Genomic DNA, 21,045 nt, shown 5'->3' with positions numbered 1-21,045 from the left:
GCTTGCTGGGCCAAATATTGGAAGATGGGAAGTGCCATTCATTTCACACACTCCAGGAGGAATTTGGGTTAGGGGACAAAGACTACTTCTCTTACATGCAGATTAGAGACTTTATACAGAGAAAAGCGAGAGAGGATTTATCCCTTGCAGACACAGAGCTTGAGTTAGCCATGAGATCAGGGGAAGGTAAAGGGGGGATATCCCGCATTTACAGAGCTATGTTACATAAGACCCAACCACTGGGCAAATACATTAAGAAATGGGAGACGACACTGGGTACCACATATGACCCACTGGTTTGGAAAAGAATATTTAAACGTTTATTGGCATTTTCAGTAGCTACTCCTTTATTGGAAAATGGGTATAAAATGTTGTATCAATGGTATATGACCCCGAGCCGACTTTTCCGCATTTTAAAAAATGGATCGGCAGCCTGCTGGCGGGGGTGCGGGGCAGAGGGTACATTTTGGCATATCTGGTGGGAGTGTCCAATGATACAGCAGTTCTGGCAGGACCTACAGTCCAGACTGCAGAGCGGGATGGGGCCGGTGATAAAGTTTGATGCTGACTTATGTCTGTTGAATTTAGTTGCAAAGGAGAGTAAAGGCTCCTGCTCTGCATTTTTACGCTACATTGTTACAGCAGCCAGGACTTTAATTGCAAAATATTGGAAACAACAAACACTACCCACTGTGGACCAAGTACTTACCAAGGTGGACTATTGCTGTATGATGGATAAATTAACTGCTATGCGAAGAGGAGGAATGATGAGATTTCTTAAAACCTGGTCCACTTATGTAGAGTGGCGAGGGCTTACAGGATGAGGTGTGTATTCGGTGATTTTTGAGGCAAAACAATGTGTAATCTTTTGGTGATGTGATCCTGAGGGGGGTGGGAGGGGGGAGTTCGGGGGGCTTTTGTACTGCATAAAATATGGCATTTATTGTTAATATGCGTTAATGTTTGCTCTGAAATCTGTTAATCTAATAAAAAGATAAAAAAAAAAAAAAAAGTAAAGGTCAATGATGGTGATTGATGTAAAGCAAGCTACTGTATAGGTTATTAATCTGGTGCCTTTCAGTACTGGTCCTCTGCCCCCTCCACTCCATTAAGTCTGGTTTTCAGGATAACAAATATGCAAATTACAGCTATCTGGGTGGGTCTGGCTTGGATCTGGGTGCATTGCAGAGAGAGTGTGATCTAGTCTGTGGAAGAAAGGAACCTGGCTTCTTCTGTTATTGTGGCCCCCTTGTCTGCTAGCGAGCAGTCTTGAGCATGTACTTCAGTGAAGGTGGCCTTCAAGTTTTTGGGCCAATAAGGATCCATAGAGTTGCCTGAACCTGGAGAGAGGGTATAATTAAAGTTAGAACAGAAAACGGGGACGGGCAGTGTGTGTTTAATCTGGTTCACAGTCATATTGTATGCCATGAATATTCATTATGGATGTCCTAAAAACTAAGGGGGTCGATATTCAACGCAATTTAATTGACCAGAAACTGCTCATGTCCGGTTAAATCGCCTGTTTGAGGCTAACTGGTCATTTCCAGCGGCACTTAACTGGTTAACTGGTTAGTGCTGAGCTCAAAACCAGGTATTTTGGGGGTGTTCGGGAGCAGAATCGTCACTTGGGCCAGTTAAGTGCTGATATTCAGAACTTAATCGACCGGGTTAACTGCATAAATAGGACCACATAAAAGTCAGTCATATCTTTGTGCGCCCATAGCTGGTTGGCTCCATAGACTCGGAAATTAATGCTAGTGTCCAGGCATGGCCCGGAATTGAATTTCTGGGTTTAGCGCCAGTTGCGGTCAGCAAAATGCTGATCGCTTCTGGTTGAATATCAGATCTGCACATAACTAGTAATTGGCGCCAATTAGTGCTTGTTTAGGTAAAATTAAAGCTCTTCTGTGTCATAATAGCAGTTTGCAGTTTCTCCAGATCTTGCAGTGAAAGATACCTGATCTAATGGTGCTGGATAGATTAGCTTTTAAGCTTATGTGAGATTTGTAAGCAACTCTTTGGCAAGGCAGACTTGCAAAAAATGTCCAGCATTAACTTTTAGTCCGTTGGACAAAAGGCACCCCCACTCCCCTCTTTTTTTTTTTTTTTTGGCACAGGCCTAAAGAGTATTCTAGTAAGATGATTTTGTTAACTTGAAACCTAAACTGAATAAAATTCATGTAAGCTTTTTGTTCCAGATTTAAGTTACCCTTTTGAGTCTGGTGCTACAGAAATGATTTGTGGCTAATTTAGTTGTTTGCTTTTTTTCTTTTTCCCTACTCATTCCTTTTTTTATTGGATTTTGTCTCATTGTGGTTGTCTAGGGAATGGTGATCCTAGAAGAATTTGCACTCCCGAAAGAGAGAGGGAAGCAGCAACTGCAGTTAAGAAACTCAACAGTATTAAAATCATCAGGGGTCTTTCCAGCTCCACTTCAGGGACAGGATTCTTCACTAGCACAGGATTTGGAAATGTCACCGAGTAGTCCCACTCTACTCCTGCAAAACATAGAAAAGCAGGTAAAACAACAACAAAAAAAAAAGCTCTGTGTCAGACGGAACAAAACCAATTTCTCACGGCCCTGAAAGAACAAGGGTGAGCCACATACGTGTGAGGCACAGAACCGTAAAAGTATTTAATCTTTTCTGTGGATTGTGCTGGCTGATATATAGAAGGTAAATTGGTCACTGAGATTAGGCATTAACTTCCAACACATGACTATTGCTGCTGTTTTTGCTTTTGATATAAACCAGGATGGCTGCATCACTTTATTCACTTGCTGAACAGAAACTCTATAAATCTGTTTTTCTGCCTGCTGATTGAACACTAAATTTCAGTGTATTTTAAATTTATTAGTTTAATTTAGTATGAGCAACTTTGACAGAGAATTCTAAGGTGGTTTTAGAGAAGAGATTTCAAACCTGTCCTGGTAATCCACCAACCAATAAGGTTTTAGGATATCTATCATGAATATGTATGAGAAGTCAAGATGTACAGGTTTGGTTTTATGCATATACATTGTAATTTTCCTTAGAAAGCATGTGTTTACATTTTAAGCATTTCAGCAGCATACATGCCAGCCTTTTCCAGAGTAAATGGTCATACTGTAAACGGGACCGCTGCGCCAGTAGGGGGAGGAAGGAAGTCTCCTCCCCAGGATTAATCCTAGCCCCACAAATTGCCACCAGCAGATACTTTCAAATATTCTTTCCTTTTTATTTTTGTTTCCAAGTTACAAACAAAAGCTTCAGTCCAGCCCTGGGTTAGGGCTGCCCCAGGCAGGGTAGTGCTGCCCCTCACCCAGCAATCCAAAGTCTCTGACCTTTCTTGAGGGCTGCAATAGTCCCCTTTGGAAATACTTCCTTTTCACAGTACGTATCACAAGCAGTGCTGGCCTTTCAACAGGATTGTTCCCTCCTGTCCAACCAGGGTTTCCAGTTCCCACAGTCCTTACACAACAAACAGGAGCAGCTGGGGAACCAGGCCTATAACTCTTCCAGCCCTCTGCACCGCCCCCCCCCCCCCCCCAGCAAACAGTTCTAATCCAAAACAGGCTTCTTCCTTACAACAGGTTTTAAATCAAAAAAACTTTTAAACACATAGCTTTCCACCTTCAGGTGCTACCTGCCTCAGGGCTCTCCAGCTCCCATTCCATTCTGCTTCTTGCTCAGCCTCCTTAACCCCTCCTCCACCCAATCTATCCAATCCTCCCCCTGCTTCTTACCCCACCCTTCCCTCTTACAGGTGGGAGGCAGGATGTATTGATTACGGAGCCAGGGGAACTGGGCTTCTTCCTTCTCCCTCCCTCTTGTGGTCAGAGTTGGTATATAGCCATCTTGTCTATCCCTGGGGCTCCCCTGGCTGGGACGGGCAATGCATTCTGGGAGACGTAGTTCAGGATTTTGTTGTTTCATTTTGTACCTCTGGGCTGTAGCCTTGTCACAATACACATTTATTTTTAAGCATTTTCATGCAAATGATCTCCAAATTGGGTTGAAGGTTCTTATGATTCAGTTAACAGTTGAATAAAGTAAAGCACCAAGAATTAATTTAAATGTTTATCAGGCTTAGCCTATAGATATAAAGCGAAAATATTTTTTTATTGGCCCCATAAGATGTAATGTTCTACAAACTATGTTTTTGGGTTTTTTCTTTTTCATTATGGATATATGTATTTTGTTAATGTATAAATTCAGGAGAGATCTTAATAAATGGTGTTCTAAAGAATATTGGGCAGCAGTGCCATGTTCTCAGCAATTGTGGGGTTCAGATGCATTTTCCAAGCTGGACTGCTGTTTTTCCAGCTCAACAGTCTTGAGTGTATCGCAGACAGCTTTTAGTCCTTGTTATTTTATCTCAGTTATAGTTAGAAACATGCCAGCTTGTGCAGCATATGGATGTACACGGAGGAGCAATCGCAACAGAATAGCCTTTCATTGGTTCTAAATCATAATCATTGTTTCATTCGGAGGGGCTAGCGACAAATCCACAGCACCGCTGCCACGGTCTCCACACAGCATTTACTCAGTAGTTACCCTCTAATGATCATGGTATGTGCATCCTTCGCTTTAGTGATGGGCATTGGCACTCATTCCACAGGAGTCATCCTCTCACCTTTTTTTTTTTTAATTATGCATGTTGCGCTCTTCATCAACTCCTTTTATCTCCATCATACCCATTTTGTGCTAAACCCGTGAGCATGAAGCTGTCACACCTTTCTCTCCCCCACCAGCCACCTTCAACACTCTTTTCTGCTCTCCTTCTTAATAGCTACTTTCTTCCCCTGCTTTGTATTATTGTATTGGTGGGAGGCAGGGCTGGTGGTTGGGAGGTGGGGATAGTGCTGGGCAGACTTATACGGTCTATGCCAGAGCCGGTGGTGGGAGGTGGGGCAGGTGGTTGGGAGGCGGGGATAGTGCTGGGCAGACTTATATGGTCTGTGCCCTGAAAAAGACAGGTACAAATCAAGGTAAGGTATACACAAAAAATGGCACATGTGAGTTTATCTTGTTGGGCAGACTGGGTGGACCGTGCAGGTCTTTTTCTGCCGTCATCTACTATGTTACTATCAGGCGTATTTTCAAAGCACTTAGACTTATAAAGTTCCATAGGTTATTATGGAACTTTGTAAGTCTAAGTGCTTTGAAAATGAGCCCCTATGTATTCTATAGAACAGTGGGGAAAAATGAGCACAAAATACAGAGTGTTTATTACCGCTGTTTCTACCAGCTAAAATCATTTTTATGCTGTTTTAGTAATTTTCAATTTTATTTCATGATATTTATTGTGATAAACACAGGACTGCCCTACCCTGACGAGGCCGCCAGAGGTTGCTGTCCTAGGGAAAGTCTGTAAAATGCCCTGATCTGGTCCCTAGAGGGAGCCAAAAGGAGTTCACATATGTAATGACCGGAAGGTACAGCTAGGGGGTGCTCAGGGTATAGGACCTGCCCTTCCCTGAAGAGGCCACCAGGGGGAACCCTCAGGATAGGAGATGGGAAGGTAGAGAGAGTTCTGGTCCTGGACCTTTCTTGAACCAAGGGGAGGGGCCTACGGAGGTGGGCAGGAGATTCCTGGAAGATGGGAGAGAAGGATCCCTCTAAAAGCCCAGAAGGTACTGACTTGGTAGGCCTTTTGGTAGAAATGAAACTGTGTATTATTGGAAGTTGAATGATATGCAGGAAAGGAGGAGATTCCTGGAAGTGAGAGAGAAGGATCCCTCTACAAACCAAGAAGGTGCTGACCTGGGATACCTTTTGGGGTAGAAATGAAACTGTGTATTATTGAAAGTTGAATGATATGCTGGAAACTGTGTCCACACCCAGGAACCGGGTGCTAATAAAGAGTTATTGTTAATTTGCATCTGGTGTGGAGTGAATTTCCATATGGCTGAAAGCTGAGAAACCCGAGTTATATTCCAAAGAAGGGTGACCAGGGGGCCCATCAGAAGAACCGGTAAGGTGGCCTGTTACCAGGGGATACAGCTGGGAGGCAGGTCCACGAACGGGTGTTAATGAAGAGGTCACCTCGAGTGAAAGAGGAGCCCCAAACATAGAGACGGAGTCACAGAGGAGCCTTGTTTCTGGGTTGTTTCCTGAAGCAGAGTGCTAGTGAACCCTGGTGGAGGACAGGGGAAGCTGAACAGGAGCCACAAGAGGGTCCTCAACACATGAGACCCCTGGGGGTTTACAATATCTACATATGGGAAGCTTTCAAATAAACACACATACCCACCTACCCACACGCATTCATAAGCATTGCCTATTGTTTTTATATAGAAACTAGTAAAAGCCCATTTCTGAAAGAAATGAAACGGGCGCTAGCAAGGTTGTCCTCTAATGGCAATTATGTTTTTAAGGGAACTGTTAGGAGTGAGTATGTGTGAGAGAGAGAGTACATGATTGAGAGAGAGAGAGACAGAATGTGTGTGTCTGTCTGTGTGTGTGAGAGTGTAGTGTGTGTCCTGTGTGCACCAATTATGCTCTCTTCCCCTGCATTCATTCATATGCAGCAAACGTCCTCTGTGCCCTGCCCCCTCCTTCATCCATCTATGTGCAGCATCTCTCCCCTGCCCCCTTCATCCATCGTGGTGCAGCAATTCTCCTCTGTCCCTTGCCCTCCCCCCCCTACATGTACATCAACTCTGCATTCTCCCCTGGCCTCTCCTCCATCCACCCATATCCAGGGCCCCCCCTCCCTCCATCTCTCTCCCCTCTGAGTACCAAGACCCCTCCCTACCTCTCTGTGTGCCCTCCGAGTTCCAGGATCCCCTCCCCTTTGAGTTCCAGGACCCCCTCCCCTCCCCTCTGAGTTCCATGCCCCCCATTCTCGTTTGAGTTCCACCCCCCCCACCTCCCTCCTCTTCGACTTGCAGGACGCCCCCGCGCCTCCCTCCCTCCCTCTCTCTGCCCTCCAAGCACAACCTGTCCTCTTGCAGCCCCTCGCCTTCCTAAGTGCTGGCTGTATTTTTAAAATTCTGACCTTGGGGTGCGGCGCCCACAGTGAAGGTGAGCAGCGCTTCAAACTGCCTTCGCATGTGTCTCAGCTCTGTCTCTGGTTCCGTCCTCGTTTCCGGAAGGGCGGGACCAGAGGCAGAGCTGAGACACATTCGAAGGCAGTTTGAAGCGCCACTCGCCTTCACTGTGGACGCCGCACCCCAAGGTAAGAATTTTTAAAATACAGCCAGCACTTAGGAAGGCGAGGGGCTGCCGGAGGACAGGTCGTGCTTGGAGGGCATAGAGAGGGAGGCGCGGGGGCTGGCAACTATACAGAGTTCCCTCAAGGGTGGGGCGATTACGAACACTACATGGCTTCGCTGCCACGGAGTCAGCTTCAGAACGTTGGAGGAGGTGCAGATTATTAGATATTTTTGTTGTCATCATAATTAAAAATAAAGGTGTATAGCAAGCACTGAAATCCACAAACAGCTTTGGAAATAACAAAGGAAGCTCTGGAGCACTGACAAGAACCCCCACCACCACCACCCACCCCTGATCTCCTCTTAGGAGACTTACAAAACAATATAAACCTCACGTTTGCTATTGTTTTGGACAAACTAATATGACAGTAAACGCCTCCTAGCGGCTTCAGCCCAGATAATGAGTCAGGTAGACTCATGTTGTCACCTATTATTAAACCTTCTTGCCCTATTCTGTCCTCCCTCTCAAGCACCAACTGAGGCAGCCCACATCTCCCTTCTGCCCAAGGATTCCTGGGCAGAAGTAGGCATAGCCCTGCTCTTGATGAATACTGAAGGTCAGTGTGGGAGCAAGGGGAAGAGAAGTGGAGGCCCTTTGCTTGCATTTTCTTGTAGCTTTTAGTTTTGCGCTGAAATGGCAATGCCGGAAAGTCCAAATCAAACCAAAAGGGGAAAACGAAACTTCCACAAAGCACAAACAGAAGTCCAAAAGGTGGAAAACTTAAAAAAAAATAATGTTCTGTAACGGAGTGCATAAAACTTATTCAAACATATCCTAGCTAGAAGTGAAATGAAGTGAGAATGAGACAGGTACAAGAACCAGAGAAGATGTCAGTAGTGGAAGAACTAAAAGATTGTTATTTTGTTTTGCAGAGTGCCCAGCTTTCTGAGATTGTCAACAGTTTAATCACTCCACTTAGTTTGTCCCCTGCCTCATCACCTCGCTCTTCCAAGTCATTTAGTCATAAAAGACTGGCCAATGGCATCTGTCTGAGGTGAGTGGCCTTTGGAAGGAAGATGTTAATTTGCATTATGAGCGATATTCAGAATTAAGCTTAAAATATTTCATCTAAGCAGCCAGGCTTTCTGGATGGAACACATTCTGATAGTATTTATTTATTTATTTTGTTACATTTGTATCTCACATTTTCCCACATATTTGCAGGCTCAATGTGGCTTACATAATACCATAAAGGCATTCGCCTAGTCCGGTAGGGGACAAGTACAAAAGTATGCCGTCTGTAAGAATAGAAAATTTTTGAGGTTGATGACTTAATTTGTTCCCATTGGCTTGAGTGCTTCTTAACAAATCAGCCAAATCGGTTGTACACCTTTAGAAAGCGGTGCCAAGGAGACTCCTGCCCATTTGTATTGCTGCAGTATTTGCAGCCTGCTCACTTGATCACCACAGACTGCTCACAGAATAAATTACTACAGATTCTTTTAGATTCGTATTGGGTAAATGGTAGTAGTAGTAGTAGTAAATGAAACTCTTTATTTGCACTTTAATTGGAGAGTGTATAAGTCACAATTGTTACTGCATCACAAGGATTAAGAAACACACACACTAATCGAGTACATTACTAAAGGAAGGTTATAGAAAAGTAAAATAAAGATATATATTTATACATACATCATCACTGGTCAGGAATTACATCATTCAGGCCCTTATCTCATCAGCTGGGAGGCCAGTTGCAGCGAAAGCCTGAAGCGTCCAGACCAGGAACAAGTCTTTTCTGCACGATGCGTCCATCCACAGAATGAGCCCCAGAGTTCCACCGCAACAAGCCCCCCTTTTAAGCTAAAACTTATCCAGAAATGTGCATGGGGATGCCGTCACACTCTGGTTCAAGAAAACAAACCACTGGCCAGGTGACTTATTTACCAAACCTCAAGAGTACCCGCCCCCTTCTGCACAAGCTGGCTTCAGGGACATACATTGTTCTTGAGAGGTGCCTTATCTCCTACACCTCCCTTCTGCACAAGCTAGCTTCAGGGACATACATTGTTCTTAAGATATACCAGGAAAGTCACTTTTGGGTCAAAGACAGGGGATTTTAAAAATGTATTATCGATTAAAGCAAGACTGAAAAGCAATTTTTAATATTTTCCATCACAACATTCTACTTGAGTGTTTTGCGTTACAACTCTTACCTTAGATCAGTTTCTTTAATGCGAGATCCATGAGCCAATTTCACCCCTGACAGACATTTTTGAGTGGCTCCTGTCAACCCCCTCCTGGAACACTCACCTAATCCCCTGGTCTTCTTTCTGGATAGCCTCCTGGGTATTCCCCTTATTCACACCCCCCCCCCCCATCAGCTTCTAAAGGCAGGGGCAATACCCAGTCACTTCAGCCTCTGGAACTGCCACCTTTCAACATGGTGGCCACTAGCAGTGTGTTCAGTATTCTGCCATGTTGAAAGATAGTGGCAGTGGATACAGGGGTGAGTGTGTATCACTTCTGCCTTGGAGGTGGGAGGTATGCATTGGAGAAGCTGAGGAAAGAAGGGAAGAGAAGGTAGGAGAGCTGCTGGACCTGGCTCCTTTCAAATCTAGGCTAAAAGAGCACCTTTTTAGGAAACAAGGCCAGCAGAACACCTTAAGCCAAGTAAGCATGGCAGAAGAATGTAAACATTAGGGAGCACCACAAAATTACCTGGCTTACTGCAGTGCCAGGTCCGCACTGCTGTGCTCTGTGTCCCATCCCTTTTGACAGGAAGTCTTCAGAGGGGGCAGGTGCTGCAGCAATGCAATGTGGGTCTGTGGAGGAAATCCTCATGGCAACGCTATTGAGGCTGTGGATCCTAGGGGAGGGGTGGTCCCATCAGCCCTATCTCTGTCCTTTTGTAGGAAGATATTTGTTGACTCTCCTTCTGCATTTTTTGTGGCACCCAAAGCAAGACCACTGCCTTGGATCATCTTTAAACATGGAGCAGAATGAATCTAAATGAACTCTGTTCGTTTCCCTTACTCAGTCTCCATCCCAAGCATATATTTTTACAAGGAATAGTTTAGAGGGTACCATTTCTTAAGTTATTTCCTGGTCAAGAACATTTTTTATATTACGTCATATGCAGTGCTTTTTTTGTAGAAAAAAAGGTGCCGGTACTCATTATGGGCGGGGTCACCACATATGGCTCCACCCTATGATAGCCACACCCACATTAACCACACCCCCTATACCATGGCGCATATAAACAGACATCATTGAAAATATTATAGTACTATAGGAGAAAAAAATAACGTGATTTTTTTTCATGATAAATAATCTCTGTAAGCTCTTACAGCTCCAGTATACCCAGTGCAAAATAAGACAGCCAATGTAAATTCTCAAATTGGACATATTACAAACACTAAAATGAAAATAAAATGATTTTTTTCTACCTTTGTTGTCTGGTGACTGTTTTTCTTTCCATATTGGTCCCAGTCTGTGATTCTGCTTTCCTTTGTTTTCGCTTAACTCTTCTGTGCCATTTGTCATTTTTGTCTCCTTTTCCTTTGCTTTCTTCAATATTTTTCAGGCTCTCTCTCTGTCCAGATTTAATTCATTCTTACTATCCATTCTTTAATGTCCTTCATCTACCTGTGGCTTTTCATCTTTTCCTCACCCTTGTTCTCCCCATGCCCCTTCCTCTTATTCTCCAGTCTTTTTCTAGTCCCCTTTTCCATCCAGCAGCTCTGCTTTCTCTCCCCATCCTTCCAGTGTCTCCCCTATTTCTTTCTGCATTCTTCCATCCAGCGTCTTCCCTCTTTCTCTCCCCATCCTTCCGTTTTCCCTCTCTCTCTCTCCCCATCCTTCCATCTGTTTTCCCCCTCTCTCCCCATCCTTCCATCTGTTTTCCCCCTCTCCCCATCCTTTCATCTGTTTTTCCCTCTCTCCCCAATCCTTCCATCTGTGTTTTCCCTCTCTCTCCCCATCCTTCCATCTGTTTTTCCCCTCTCCCCAATCCTTCCATCTGTTTTTCCCTCTCTCTCCCCATCCTTCCCTCTGTTGGTTTCCCTCTCTCTCCCCAATCCTTCCCTCTGTTGGTTTCCCTCTCTCCCCAATCCTTCCCTCTGTTGGTTTCCCTCTCTCTCCCCAATCCTTCCCTCTGTTGGTTTCCCTCTCTCTCCCCAATCCTTCCCTCTGTTGGTTTCCCTTTCTCACCAATCCTTCCCTCTGTTGGTTTCCCTCTCTCCCCAATCCTTCCCTCTGTTGGTTTCCCTCTCTCCCCAATCCTTCCCTCTGTTGGTTTCCCTCTCTCCCCAATCCTTCCCTCTGTTGGTTTCCCTCTCTCCCCAATTCTTCCCTCTGTTGGTTTCCCTCTTTCCCTCTCTCCCCAATCCTTCCCTCTGTTGTTTTCCCTCTTTCCCTCTCTCCCCAATCCTTCCCTCTGTTGGTTTCCCTCTCTCCCCAATCCTTCCCTCTGTTGGTTTCCCCCTCTCTCTCTCCCCCCCCCCCCCAATCCTTCCCTCTGTTGGTTTCCCTCTTTCTCTCTCTCCCCAATCCTTCCCTCTGTTGTTTTCCCTCTTTCTCTCTCTCCCCAATCCTTCCCTCTGTTGGTTTCCCTCTTTCTCTCCCCAATCCTCCCCCCCCGCGACACTCCGGGCGAGTCCTGCACTTAGTTTTTTTTTTTAAGACTCAGAACGTGCGAACGATGCAGCCGGCAGCGATTGAAAGAGGCTGTCTAGGCTGGCGTCTGCGTCGGAGCTTCCCTCACCCTCTGCGAGTCCCGCCTTCGTTGTTACAACTTCCTGTTTCGCGGGACTCGCAGAGGGTGAGGGAAGCCCCGACGCAGACGCCAGCCCAGACAGCCTCTTTCAATCGCTGCCGGCTGCATCGTTCGCGCGTTCTGAGTCTTAAAAAAAAACTAAGTGCAGGACTCGCCCGGAGTGTCGCGGGGGGGGGGGGGGGCTAGCAAAAAAAGGTGCCGGTACGCCGTACCATTGCGTACCGGCACAAAAAAAGCACTGGTCATATGTATTAATGACCCAGTGTCGAACTATGGTTTGGACACAGGGCCCACATTGCCTAAGGAGAGACTTTTCATTCTCTCGCAGTAGATGAGCTTCTCGGGTGGCGGGGAGGGAAGGGAAGAAGGGGAGGGACAGAGATGTGATGGGGAAAAGGTGCATAAAATAACTGGCACAGACATACAGTAAAGTAGAATGGGAGATTACAATTAACTGAAGATGGTTACCGGTTAGGAGCTGATGTATTATGTTTGCAAATGGTTACGCATATTGTTGTTATTTGTTCAAGGGGATGTTTAAAGTTTCAAAGGGTGGGGGGGAAATGAGAACTAGAGGGAAGGGGGGGAGTTGGGGGATCATTAACTCAAAAAGTATATGAATACTGTCTCATGTAGCACCAAATGTATATTGACTGATTCGCTGGGAAGTTATGTTCAGTTAAATGTATTGATATAGTTAATATGCTGAAAGCTCAATAAGCAGTTGTTTAAACATAATGATGGATCTTGTGACTGACAAAATCACCTTCACTTTTCTGTAAAACATTTCTTTACTCATTGTGTCTGTATGGAGCGTTCACGATAATGGTGAACTGTGACATCTTCAGCTAATTAATGTGCTCTGGGGCTGTAATCTGCAGAGTACAGATGGGCTTTGTTTTCTAGGAAAATATTTATTTCCTAACGAAAGCATGTTTAATCATTTAGAACTGCTTGAACTGGATAGCCTTACAGTAGCAATTTATGAGATAACTAGAAAGCCATAAGCAGTAACTTCAAAGAGGGTTATTTTTATTGTTGTATTTAGTTTCATTTTGCTGAATCTTCTCTGCATCTTTTGTTCTCATTTGTATCCTGCCTGGCACACAATACCATCTAGGAAAAGAACAGGAATAGGAAGTCGGTGTGCATGTCTCATATTTATTTTGGTGCTAATGGTACACATGATTCTGAACTGATGCTGCATGTTCTCTTATGCTGTAGCACAACTGCTGCTGAGCCCATAGCTCAAATTAGAGCTGTCATTTCAGCAAATATCTGTTTGTTTCTTCTAAATCAATAAAATTAAGAACCTTATTTTTCATAGGTGCTGCTTTTATGTTGTATCAGTGGGAACCAGCTTTTGAGGGCAGAGCTCTAGAAAGTATCGCATGGAATTTATATATTATATATATAATTTCCTTAGCATTGGCTCCACTGTTCTGCACTGATGGGTATTATCCCTTCAGAGAAAACTGAATTCTACCAGTGCCATCACTGGGTTGCTCCCTGGAACAAAGCAGCAGATGAATCCAAACACTTGTGGGCTCTATGTCCATCTACCAGCAGGTGGAGATAGAGAGTGCTGAATTGCACTTTCCATATCATCAAGCTGATCAATCCATAGACTGGTGGGTTGTGTCCATCTACCAGCAGGTGGAGATAGAGAGCAAACTTTTGCCTCCCTATATGTGGTCATGTGCTGCCGGAAACTCCTCAGTATGTTCTCTATCTCAGCAGGTGGTGGTCACACACAGCAGCAGCTCTGGCTAGGCCTCCAAGCCTAATTTTTAGGTTTTGTTGAGTGCCTGGGGTTGAGGGCTCTTTTGAGCAAGTGCAAACCTGGTGGTGCCAGGTCCCTCCTTTTCTCCCCCCTCCCGCTGGCTCCGTTAAAAAAAAAAAAAAAAAAAATTTTGAACGTCCTTAAAGGCGTTTATTTCGACGTTTATTTAAACGTTTATTGCAGCTACTCACTGGGACACCAGGTCGTTACAGCTCGGAGCGGACAGCAGGTAATTTTTACCTTTTTATAGCGGGCAGGGGGTTCCCCGATTTATCTCCACGTGGCATATGGCGTTGGAGGGCGAGGGCGTAAAGAGTTGCTCCCCGGATCGCTTGGGCGCTTCTAGAGGGGATGCGGGGGTCTTAAAGCCTGATTCGCCCTTGTTGGGTGACAGTTTCGTGGCCGATGAATGTCCCGGTCCTTCCTCCGGCGTGGCGATTTTTCCCGCCATAAACGCCCATCCCCCGCTCCTCGCCTCCGCCATCTTGGCCGGCCACGCGGCTCGGACGGCTTCTTCTTGGGCCGCCCTTGAGGTTGGAGACATTAATGCCATGAACGCCCTTAATTTGGGCGACGGCACAAAAGCGGCTAAAGTTAAGCGCCGTTCTTCCCGTGCGGCTCCTTCGCGGAGTGTCGCGCCGGACGCCATTTTGGATGCGCAGCATGTCTCTCCCCCGCTCTTGCGAGCGCCGGTTGAGGGTGCGTCTAGGGCTGTTGCCCAGGCTGCGGAAGTACACAGTCTGGGGGGTTTTCCCCCGAGTTTGTTTTGCTGCTGCATCAGGCCTTCCTTATGCAAAACGCTGCCCCTGCTCCCTCGTCTGGTAAAGAGGTTGAGGTTCCCAGAGGTAAACGCCCTCAGGTTGATTCCCAGGCCTTGGAGGACTTTGTCTCCTCCGATGTAGATGAGGGCAGCGTATCTGAGGTCTCCCAACGGTCCTTTGCGGATTCCTTGGAGGAGACGGATCCCCGCTCGGATGGAGCGGATGACCCCTCTGCAGCGCGGCTTTTTAGCTCAGAGGATTTGTCCAACCTGTTGGTACAGGCCATGGACACTTTGAAGATTTCCTCTCCGGAGGACGTCTCTCCCTCAGCCCCTGTTGGCTCTGCCATTATGCTGGGGACGAAGCGCCCGCCTAGAACCTTCCACGTGCATGATGCCATGCACACCTTAATTGCGGCTCAATGGGATGTCCCGGAAGCGAGCCTTAAAGTGGCTAGGGCTATGTCCCGCCTCTATCCTTTGACTGAAAGTGAACGTAAGGCCTATCTGTGGCCTACCGTGGATTCTTTAATCACTGCGGTGACTAAGAAAACGGCGTTGCCGGTGGAAGGTGGCACGGCCCTAAAGGACGCCCAAGACAGAAGATTGGAGGCGGCCTTAAGGTCGTCCTTTGAGGCAGCTGCTTTAAGTTTGCAGGCCTCAATTTGCGGCTCCTATGTGTCCAGGGCGTGCCTGACTATGGTGCAGCGGGCTTTCCCCTCGGATCTTTCCTTGAGGGCTGATTGGCCGGCCCTGGAATCGGGCTTAGCCTATTTGGCAGACTTGCTGTATGATGTCTTGAGGGCCTCAGCGAAAGGCATGGCTCAATCTCTGCGCGGCGGTGGCTTTGGCTGAAACATTGGTCTGCTGACCACGCCTCTAAATCCCGCCTGGCTAGATTGCCTTTTAAAGGCAAGCTGCTCTTTGGGGTCGAGCTGGACAAAATCGTGACCGATCTCGGCACGTCTAAGGGCAAGAAGTTACCAGAGGTCAGGGTTCGGGCTAGTACTCGCCCTGGTACCTCCAGAGGACGGTTTCAGGAAGCCCGTCGGTACCGCCCGGGCAGGTCGGGCTCCTCTGCCCCCTCTTCCTTCAAGAGGAACTTCTCCCCCAAGCAGCATTCCTTTCGCAGAGACCGCCGTCCCGGAGGTGCTCCCTCCGGTCCTCCCCCAGGGTCTCGTACCCAATGACGGGGCCTTGGTCCACGCCCCAGTGCAGATTGGAGGACGGCTGTCCTCGTTTATGGGCGAGTGGACCACAATAACTTCAGACGCTTGGGTGCTGGAAGTCATCAGAGACGGCTACAAGCTAGAGTTCTGCCGACCCTTAAAAGACGGGTTTGTACTTTCTCCCTGCAAGTCTCCGGTCAAAGCTGTGGTAGTGCAGCAGACCTTGAACAATCTGATCCGCCTGGGGGCGGTCGTTCCGGTGCCAGAAAATCAGCTTGGCAAGGGATGTTACTCCTTTTTCTTTGTGATACCAAAGAAAGGAGGTTCTGTACGGCCTATCCTCGACCTCAAAGGGGTCAATTGGGCCTTGAAAGTTCGGCACTTTTGCATGGAGACCCTCCGCTCTGTTATAGCGGCAGTGAAGGCAGGAGAGTTCCTGGCATCCTTGGACATCAAGGAAGCGTACTTGCATATTCCCATCTGGCCTCCTCATCAACGCTTTCTGCGTTTTGCAGTACTGGGCCGACACTTCCAGTTCAGAGCCCTCCTGTTCGGGTTGGCTACTGCTCCGCGGACCTTCTCCAAAGTAATGGTGGTCATCGCGGCCTTCCTGAGGAAGGAAGGAGTTCAAGTCCATCCTTATCTGGACGACTGGTTGATCCAAGCCCCCTCTTATGCAGAGTGCGGCAAAGCTGTGAACCGGGTGGTTGCTCTTTTGAGCTCCCTGGGGTGGATCATCAACTGGGAGTAAAGCCAGCTGCGCCCGACTCAGTCCCTGGAGTATCTGGGAGTTCGATTCGACACCCAAGTGGGCAGAGTGTTCCTGCCAGACAATCGGTTTGTCAAGTTTCAGGCTCAGGTGGACTAATTCCTAGTAGCCTCTCCTATTCGGGCTTGGGACTACGTGCAGCTGTTGGGCTCTATGACGGCCACGATGGAAGTAGTGCCCTGGGCCAGGGCTCATATGAGACCACTACAACAATCTCTGCTGCTGCGCTGGACTCCGATGTCGGAGGATTATGCTGTGCGCCTTCCCTTGGACCCAGCAGTGCGCAAGGCGCTGAGCTGGTGGACGCAGACAGACAAGTTGTCTGCAGGAATGCCTCTGGTGACCCCGGAGTGGATTGTCGTCACGACAGACGCCTCTTTGATGGGCTGGGGAGCCCACTGCTTGGGAAGGACAGCGCAGGGGCTCTGGTCTCCTGCAGAGGCAAGTGGTCTATCAACCTCCTGGAACTCAGAGCCATTCGGTTGGTGTTGTTGGAGTTCATCCCGGTACTGGTGTTGAAGCCTGTACGGGTCCTGTCGGACAATGCCACGGCTGTGGCCTATGTCAACCGCCAGGGAGGTACCAAGAGCGCCCCTCTAGCCAAGGAGGCCATGAATCTATGCCAGTGGGCGGAAGCGAACCTGGAACAGCTGTCAGCGGCCCACATTGCCGGAGTCATGAATGTCAAGGCGGACTTTCTCAGTCGCCATACCTTGGAGCCCGGAGAGTGGCAGCTATCTGCTCAGGCGTTCTTGGGCATCACGAAGCGCTGGGGCCAGCCGAGCCTAGATCTGATGGCGTCATCGGCCAATTGTCAAGTGCCGCGCTTTTTCAGCAGAGGACGGGACCCTCGATCCCTGGGAGTAGATGCTCTTCTTCAACAGTGGCCGACACAAGAGCTTCTCTATGTGTTCCCGCCCTGGCCCATGTTGGGCAGGGTGCTAGACCGGGTGGCAAAGCATCCCGGCAGGGTAATCCTGGTGGGTCCGGATTGGCCCAGACGTCCCTGGTATGCGGACTTGATCAGGCTCTCAGTCGGCGATCCTCTGCGGCTGCCAGTGGAGCAGGGCCTGTTTCATCAGGGTCCCGTGGTGATGGAGGATCCCTCCCCCTTTGGTCTTACGGCCTGGCTATTGAGCGGCAGCGTCTGAGAAAGAAGGGCTTCTCAGACAAGGTCATCGCCACTATGCTGAGAGCGAGGAAGCGCTCTACTTCTACTGCTTACGCCAGGGTTTGGCGTATCTTTGCAGCGTGGTGTGAAGCAGGCTCACTTTCTCCCTTCACTGCTCCAATTTCTTCAGTGTTGGCGTTCCTGCAAGAAGGTCTGGACATAGGCCTGTCGCTCAGTTCCATGAAAGTTCAGGTAGCGGCTCTGGCTTGCTTCAGGGGCCGCCTGAAGGGTGCTTCCCTGGCTTCGCAGCCAGATATGGTGCGCTTTCTCAAGGGAGTTAATCACCTGCGCCCTCCTCTGCACTCAGTGGTGCCTGCGTGGAATCTCAACCTGGTGCTAAGAGCATTGCAGAAGCCGCCTTTTGAACCCTTGTCGAGGGCATCTCTGAAAGACCTGACGTTGAAAGCAGTCTTTTTGGTGGCTATCACTTCAGCCAGAAGAGTTTCCGAGCTCCAGGCACTCTCATGTCGAGAGTTTTTTCTGCAGTTCACTGAGGCAGGAGTGACTATTCGCACAGTGCCTTCCTTCCTGCCCAAGATTGTTTTTCGCTTCCATGTGATTCAGCAGCTCTGTCTCCCTTCCTTTCGTAGGGAGGTCTACCCAGAGGAATACTCTGCTCTCAATTTCTGGATGTGAGACGAGTCATCATCAGATCATTGGAAGTGACCAATGATTTCCAGAAATCGGATCATCTGTTTGTCCTGTTTACAGGTCCTCGTAAGGGTCTGCAGGCTTCTAAGCCTACAGTGGCAAGATGGGCAAGGAAGCCATTGCAGCGGCTTGGGTGGCCGCAGGGAAGGCCCATACCTTTGCCAGGCATTACCGCTTGACTGTGGCTGCTCGGGCGGAGGCCCGGTTTGGAGCTTCAGTGTTGCGGTCAGGGATTTCTATGTCCCGCCCTGGGTGAGTACTGCTTCGGTACATCCCACCAGTCTATGGATTGATCAGCTTGATGATATGGAAGGTAAAATTATGTATCATACCTGATAATTTTCTTTCCATTAATCATAGCTGATCAATCCATAGCCCCTCCCAGATATCTGTACTGTTTATATTCTGGTTGAATTTTAGGTTCAAGTTTAGCCTTCAGTTACTTCAGGAGGACTTCGTGTTCAAGTTCTTCTTTCACTTGGATTCTTCAAGAGTTGAGACGAGTTTGTGTTACAGTGAGCTGCTGCATTCCTCTCCCCTCCGTTTTACGGGCTGGATTGAGATTTAAATTCTGCCGGCACTCCCTCCCGCTTCGTGCGGCTGTAGGGCAGCTTTGTACCCCTCCCGCTTCGGCGGTGTTAGGGTCAGTCAGCTCCTCCCGCGGTTGCGGTTGCAGGATAAGCCAGATCCCCCCGCATCGGCGGGTGTGGTGTCCCTCCCCCGCTCCGCGGGGATGAGCTGGACGGATTCCCCTCCCCCACTTGTGTGGGGATGAGCTGGGTTAATTCCCCTCCCCCGTTTCGGCGGTGGTGAGCTGGGCAGAGTGTCCCTTCGTGGGTGTAATTCTCTAAGTGCTGAGTCCTGCGGATGGAGCTTTGATATCGACATACTGAGGAGTTTCCGGCAGCACATGACCACATATAGGGAGGCAAAAGTTTGCTCTCTATCTCCACCTGCTGGTAGATGGACACAACCCACCAGTCTATGGATTGATCAGCTATGATTAATGGAAAGAAAATTATCAGGTATGATACATAATTTTACCGTCTTATAGGCCGGGATGCTCCCTGGCTAGTCAGTGTTCTCTGTCTCCAGCAGGTAGATGAAAGGTTTCTCACAAGCTCTTGGCCTCATCTGGTTTCAGCTCCTATTCTGGGTCTCCCAGTTTAGTAGAGCTATGGGGTGTGCAGCTGAGCGGTGCCACCTTTAGGAGATAACACCTGGTCACCTCAGGTCCCTTTCTCACCTTTTCCCACCTCTCCAGTCATTTTCTTCCATGCTCCTTCCTCAGAAAAAAAGAAAACTGGGTAGACAACTGGCACTTCACTAGCCTTTATGACTGTGACCATCTGTTGGAGAGAGTGTTGACGCTGTTTCATGCAGCTGGATGGTTCCTCGGCAGCAGCTCACTCCTTTATTATCAGCTCTAGGGAGAGTGTTCATTTTAAGGTGCTGTGATTTCCTGCTTGGATTTCTTTCGTCAGTGGTAAAGCCTGATAAGCTCTCATTAGCGGAAGGGCAGCATTGAGACAGTGTCTAGAAGGTTCACCCAGCACTCTGACTATTTTTTTTTTTTTTTTAAATGACTGCCATTAGTGGGACTGGCGCCATTTTTGCATGGGATTGCGGCGCCCTTAGGTTTTATTCTCATCTGCCTGCCGCTGCCATCTTGCAGGTGCTTCTCTTGTTCCCACTGTTTCCCTGCTTCCTGTACAGACACCAATATCTATCCATAAGAACATAAGAGTATCCATACTGGGTCAGACTAATGGTCCATCTTGCCCAGTAGCCTGTTTTCGAAACAGTGGCCAAGCCAGGTCACAAGTACCTGGCAGAAACCCAGTTAGCAACATTCCATGCTACCAGTCCTGGAGCAAGCAGTAGCTTCTCCATGTCTGTCTCAATAGCAGACTATGGACGTTTCCTCCAGGAATTTGTCCAAACCTTTTTTTAAACTCAGATACGCTAACCGCATTGAGTTCCAGAGCTTAACTATTTGTTGAGTGAAAAAATATTTCCTACTATTTGTGTATTTCCATGTAACTTCCTCGAGTGTCCTCTAGTCTTTGTACTTTTGGAACAAGTAAAAAAATCGATTTGCTTCTCGTTCTACACATCTCAGCATTTTGTAGACCTCAGTCACATCTCCCATCATCTGTCTCTTTTCCAAGCTGAAGAGCCCTAACCTTTTTAGCCTTTCCTCATACGAAGGAGTTCCATCCCTTTTATCATTTTGGTTGCTCTTCTTTGAACCTTTTCTAATTCTGCTATATCCTTTTTGAGATACGACGACCAGAACTGAATGTAATACTTGAGGTGCAGTCACACCATGGAGCGATACAAAGGCATTATAGTATTTTCGGTCTTATGCACCATCCCTTTCCTAATAATTCCTACCATCCTGTTTGCTTTTTTGGCCTTTGCTGCACACTGAGTAGAAGGTTTCAGCATATTATCTACAACGATACCTAGATCTTTTTCTTGAGTGCTGACCCCCAAGGTGGACCCTAGTATCAGGTAACTATGATTCGATTTATTCTTTCCAATGTGCATCACCTTTCATGTCTGCTTCTGTAGCAGTTGAGTCTAGGGCTCTGCCTCTGCATTCTTCTCAGTTTGCTATGTCATGCACTGCTTCTTTGTGCCTGGAAGCAGGGGTCTGCCATGGCTTCAGGTGAGCCTGAACAGCCACAAAATCAGCATGGACACTGGCAAGCTTTGCAGCCTCTGCAGGGGGTCCCATGCCTTATGGACCTGAGCAGTATTTTTTCCTGCTGGTTCGGGTTCTTCACCTTCCTATCCTATTATTGTGGGAATTTTCTCCCCGTC

The 21,045-nt window shown here is 47.7% G+C and overlaps 1 protein-coding gene across 5 annotated transcripts in view; it reads left to right on the top strand.

Annotated features, from left to right (window-relative positions):
• KANSL1L (KAT8 regulatory NSL complex subunit 1 like) overlaps window positions 1-21,045 on the top strand; it is a 363,383-nt gene that overhangs the window by 77,395 nt on the left and 264,943 nt on the right. For all 5 annotated transcript variants that reach the window (XM_030209770.1, XM_030209773.1, XM_030209769.1 and 2 more), the window contains exons 4-5: window positions 2,325-2,519; window positions 8,072-8,193. In XM_030209770.1, the coding sequence (XP_030065630.1) occupies window positions 2,325-2,519; window positions 8,072-8,193 (317 nt within the window). The remainder of the gene's footprint in view (window positions 1-2,324; window positions 2,520-8,071; window positions 8,194-21,045) is intronic.

The sequence above is a fragment of the Microcaecilia unicolor genome, chromosome 7 (assembly GCF_901765095.1).
Source record: "Microcaecilia unicolor chromosome 7, aMicUni1.1, whole genome shotgun sequence".
Classification (NCBI taxonomy): domain Eukaryota; kingdom Metazoa; phylum Chordata; class Amphibia; order Gymnophiona; family Siphonopidae; genus Microcaecilia; species Microcaecilia unicolor.
The sequence above is the reverse complement of the archived record's forward strand: the minus strand, read 5'-3'. Positions and strand labels throughout refer to the sequence as shown.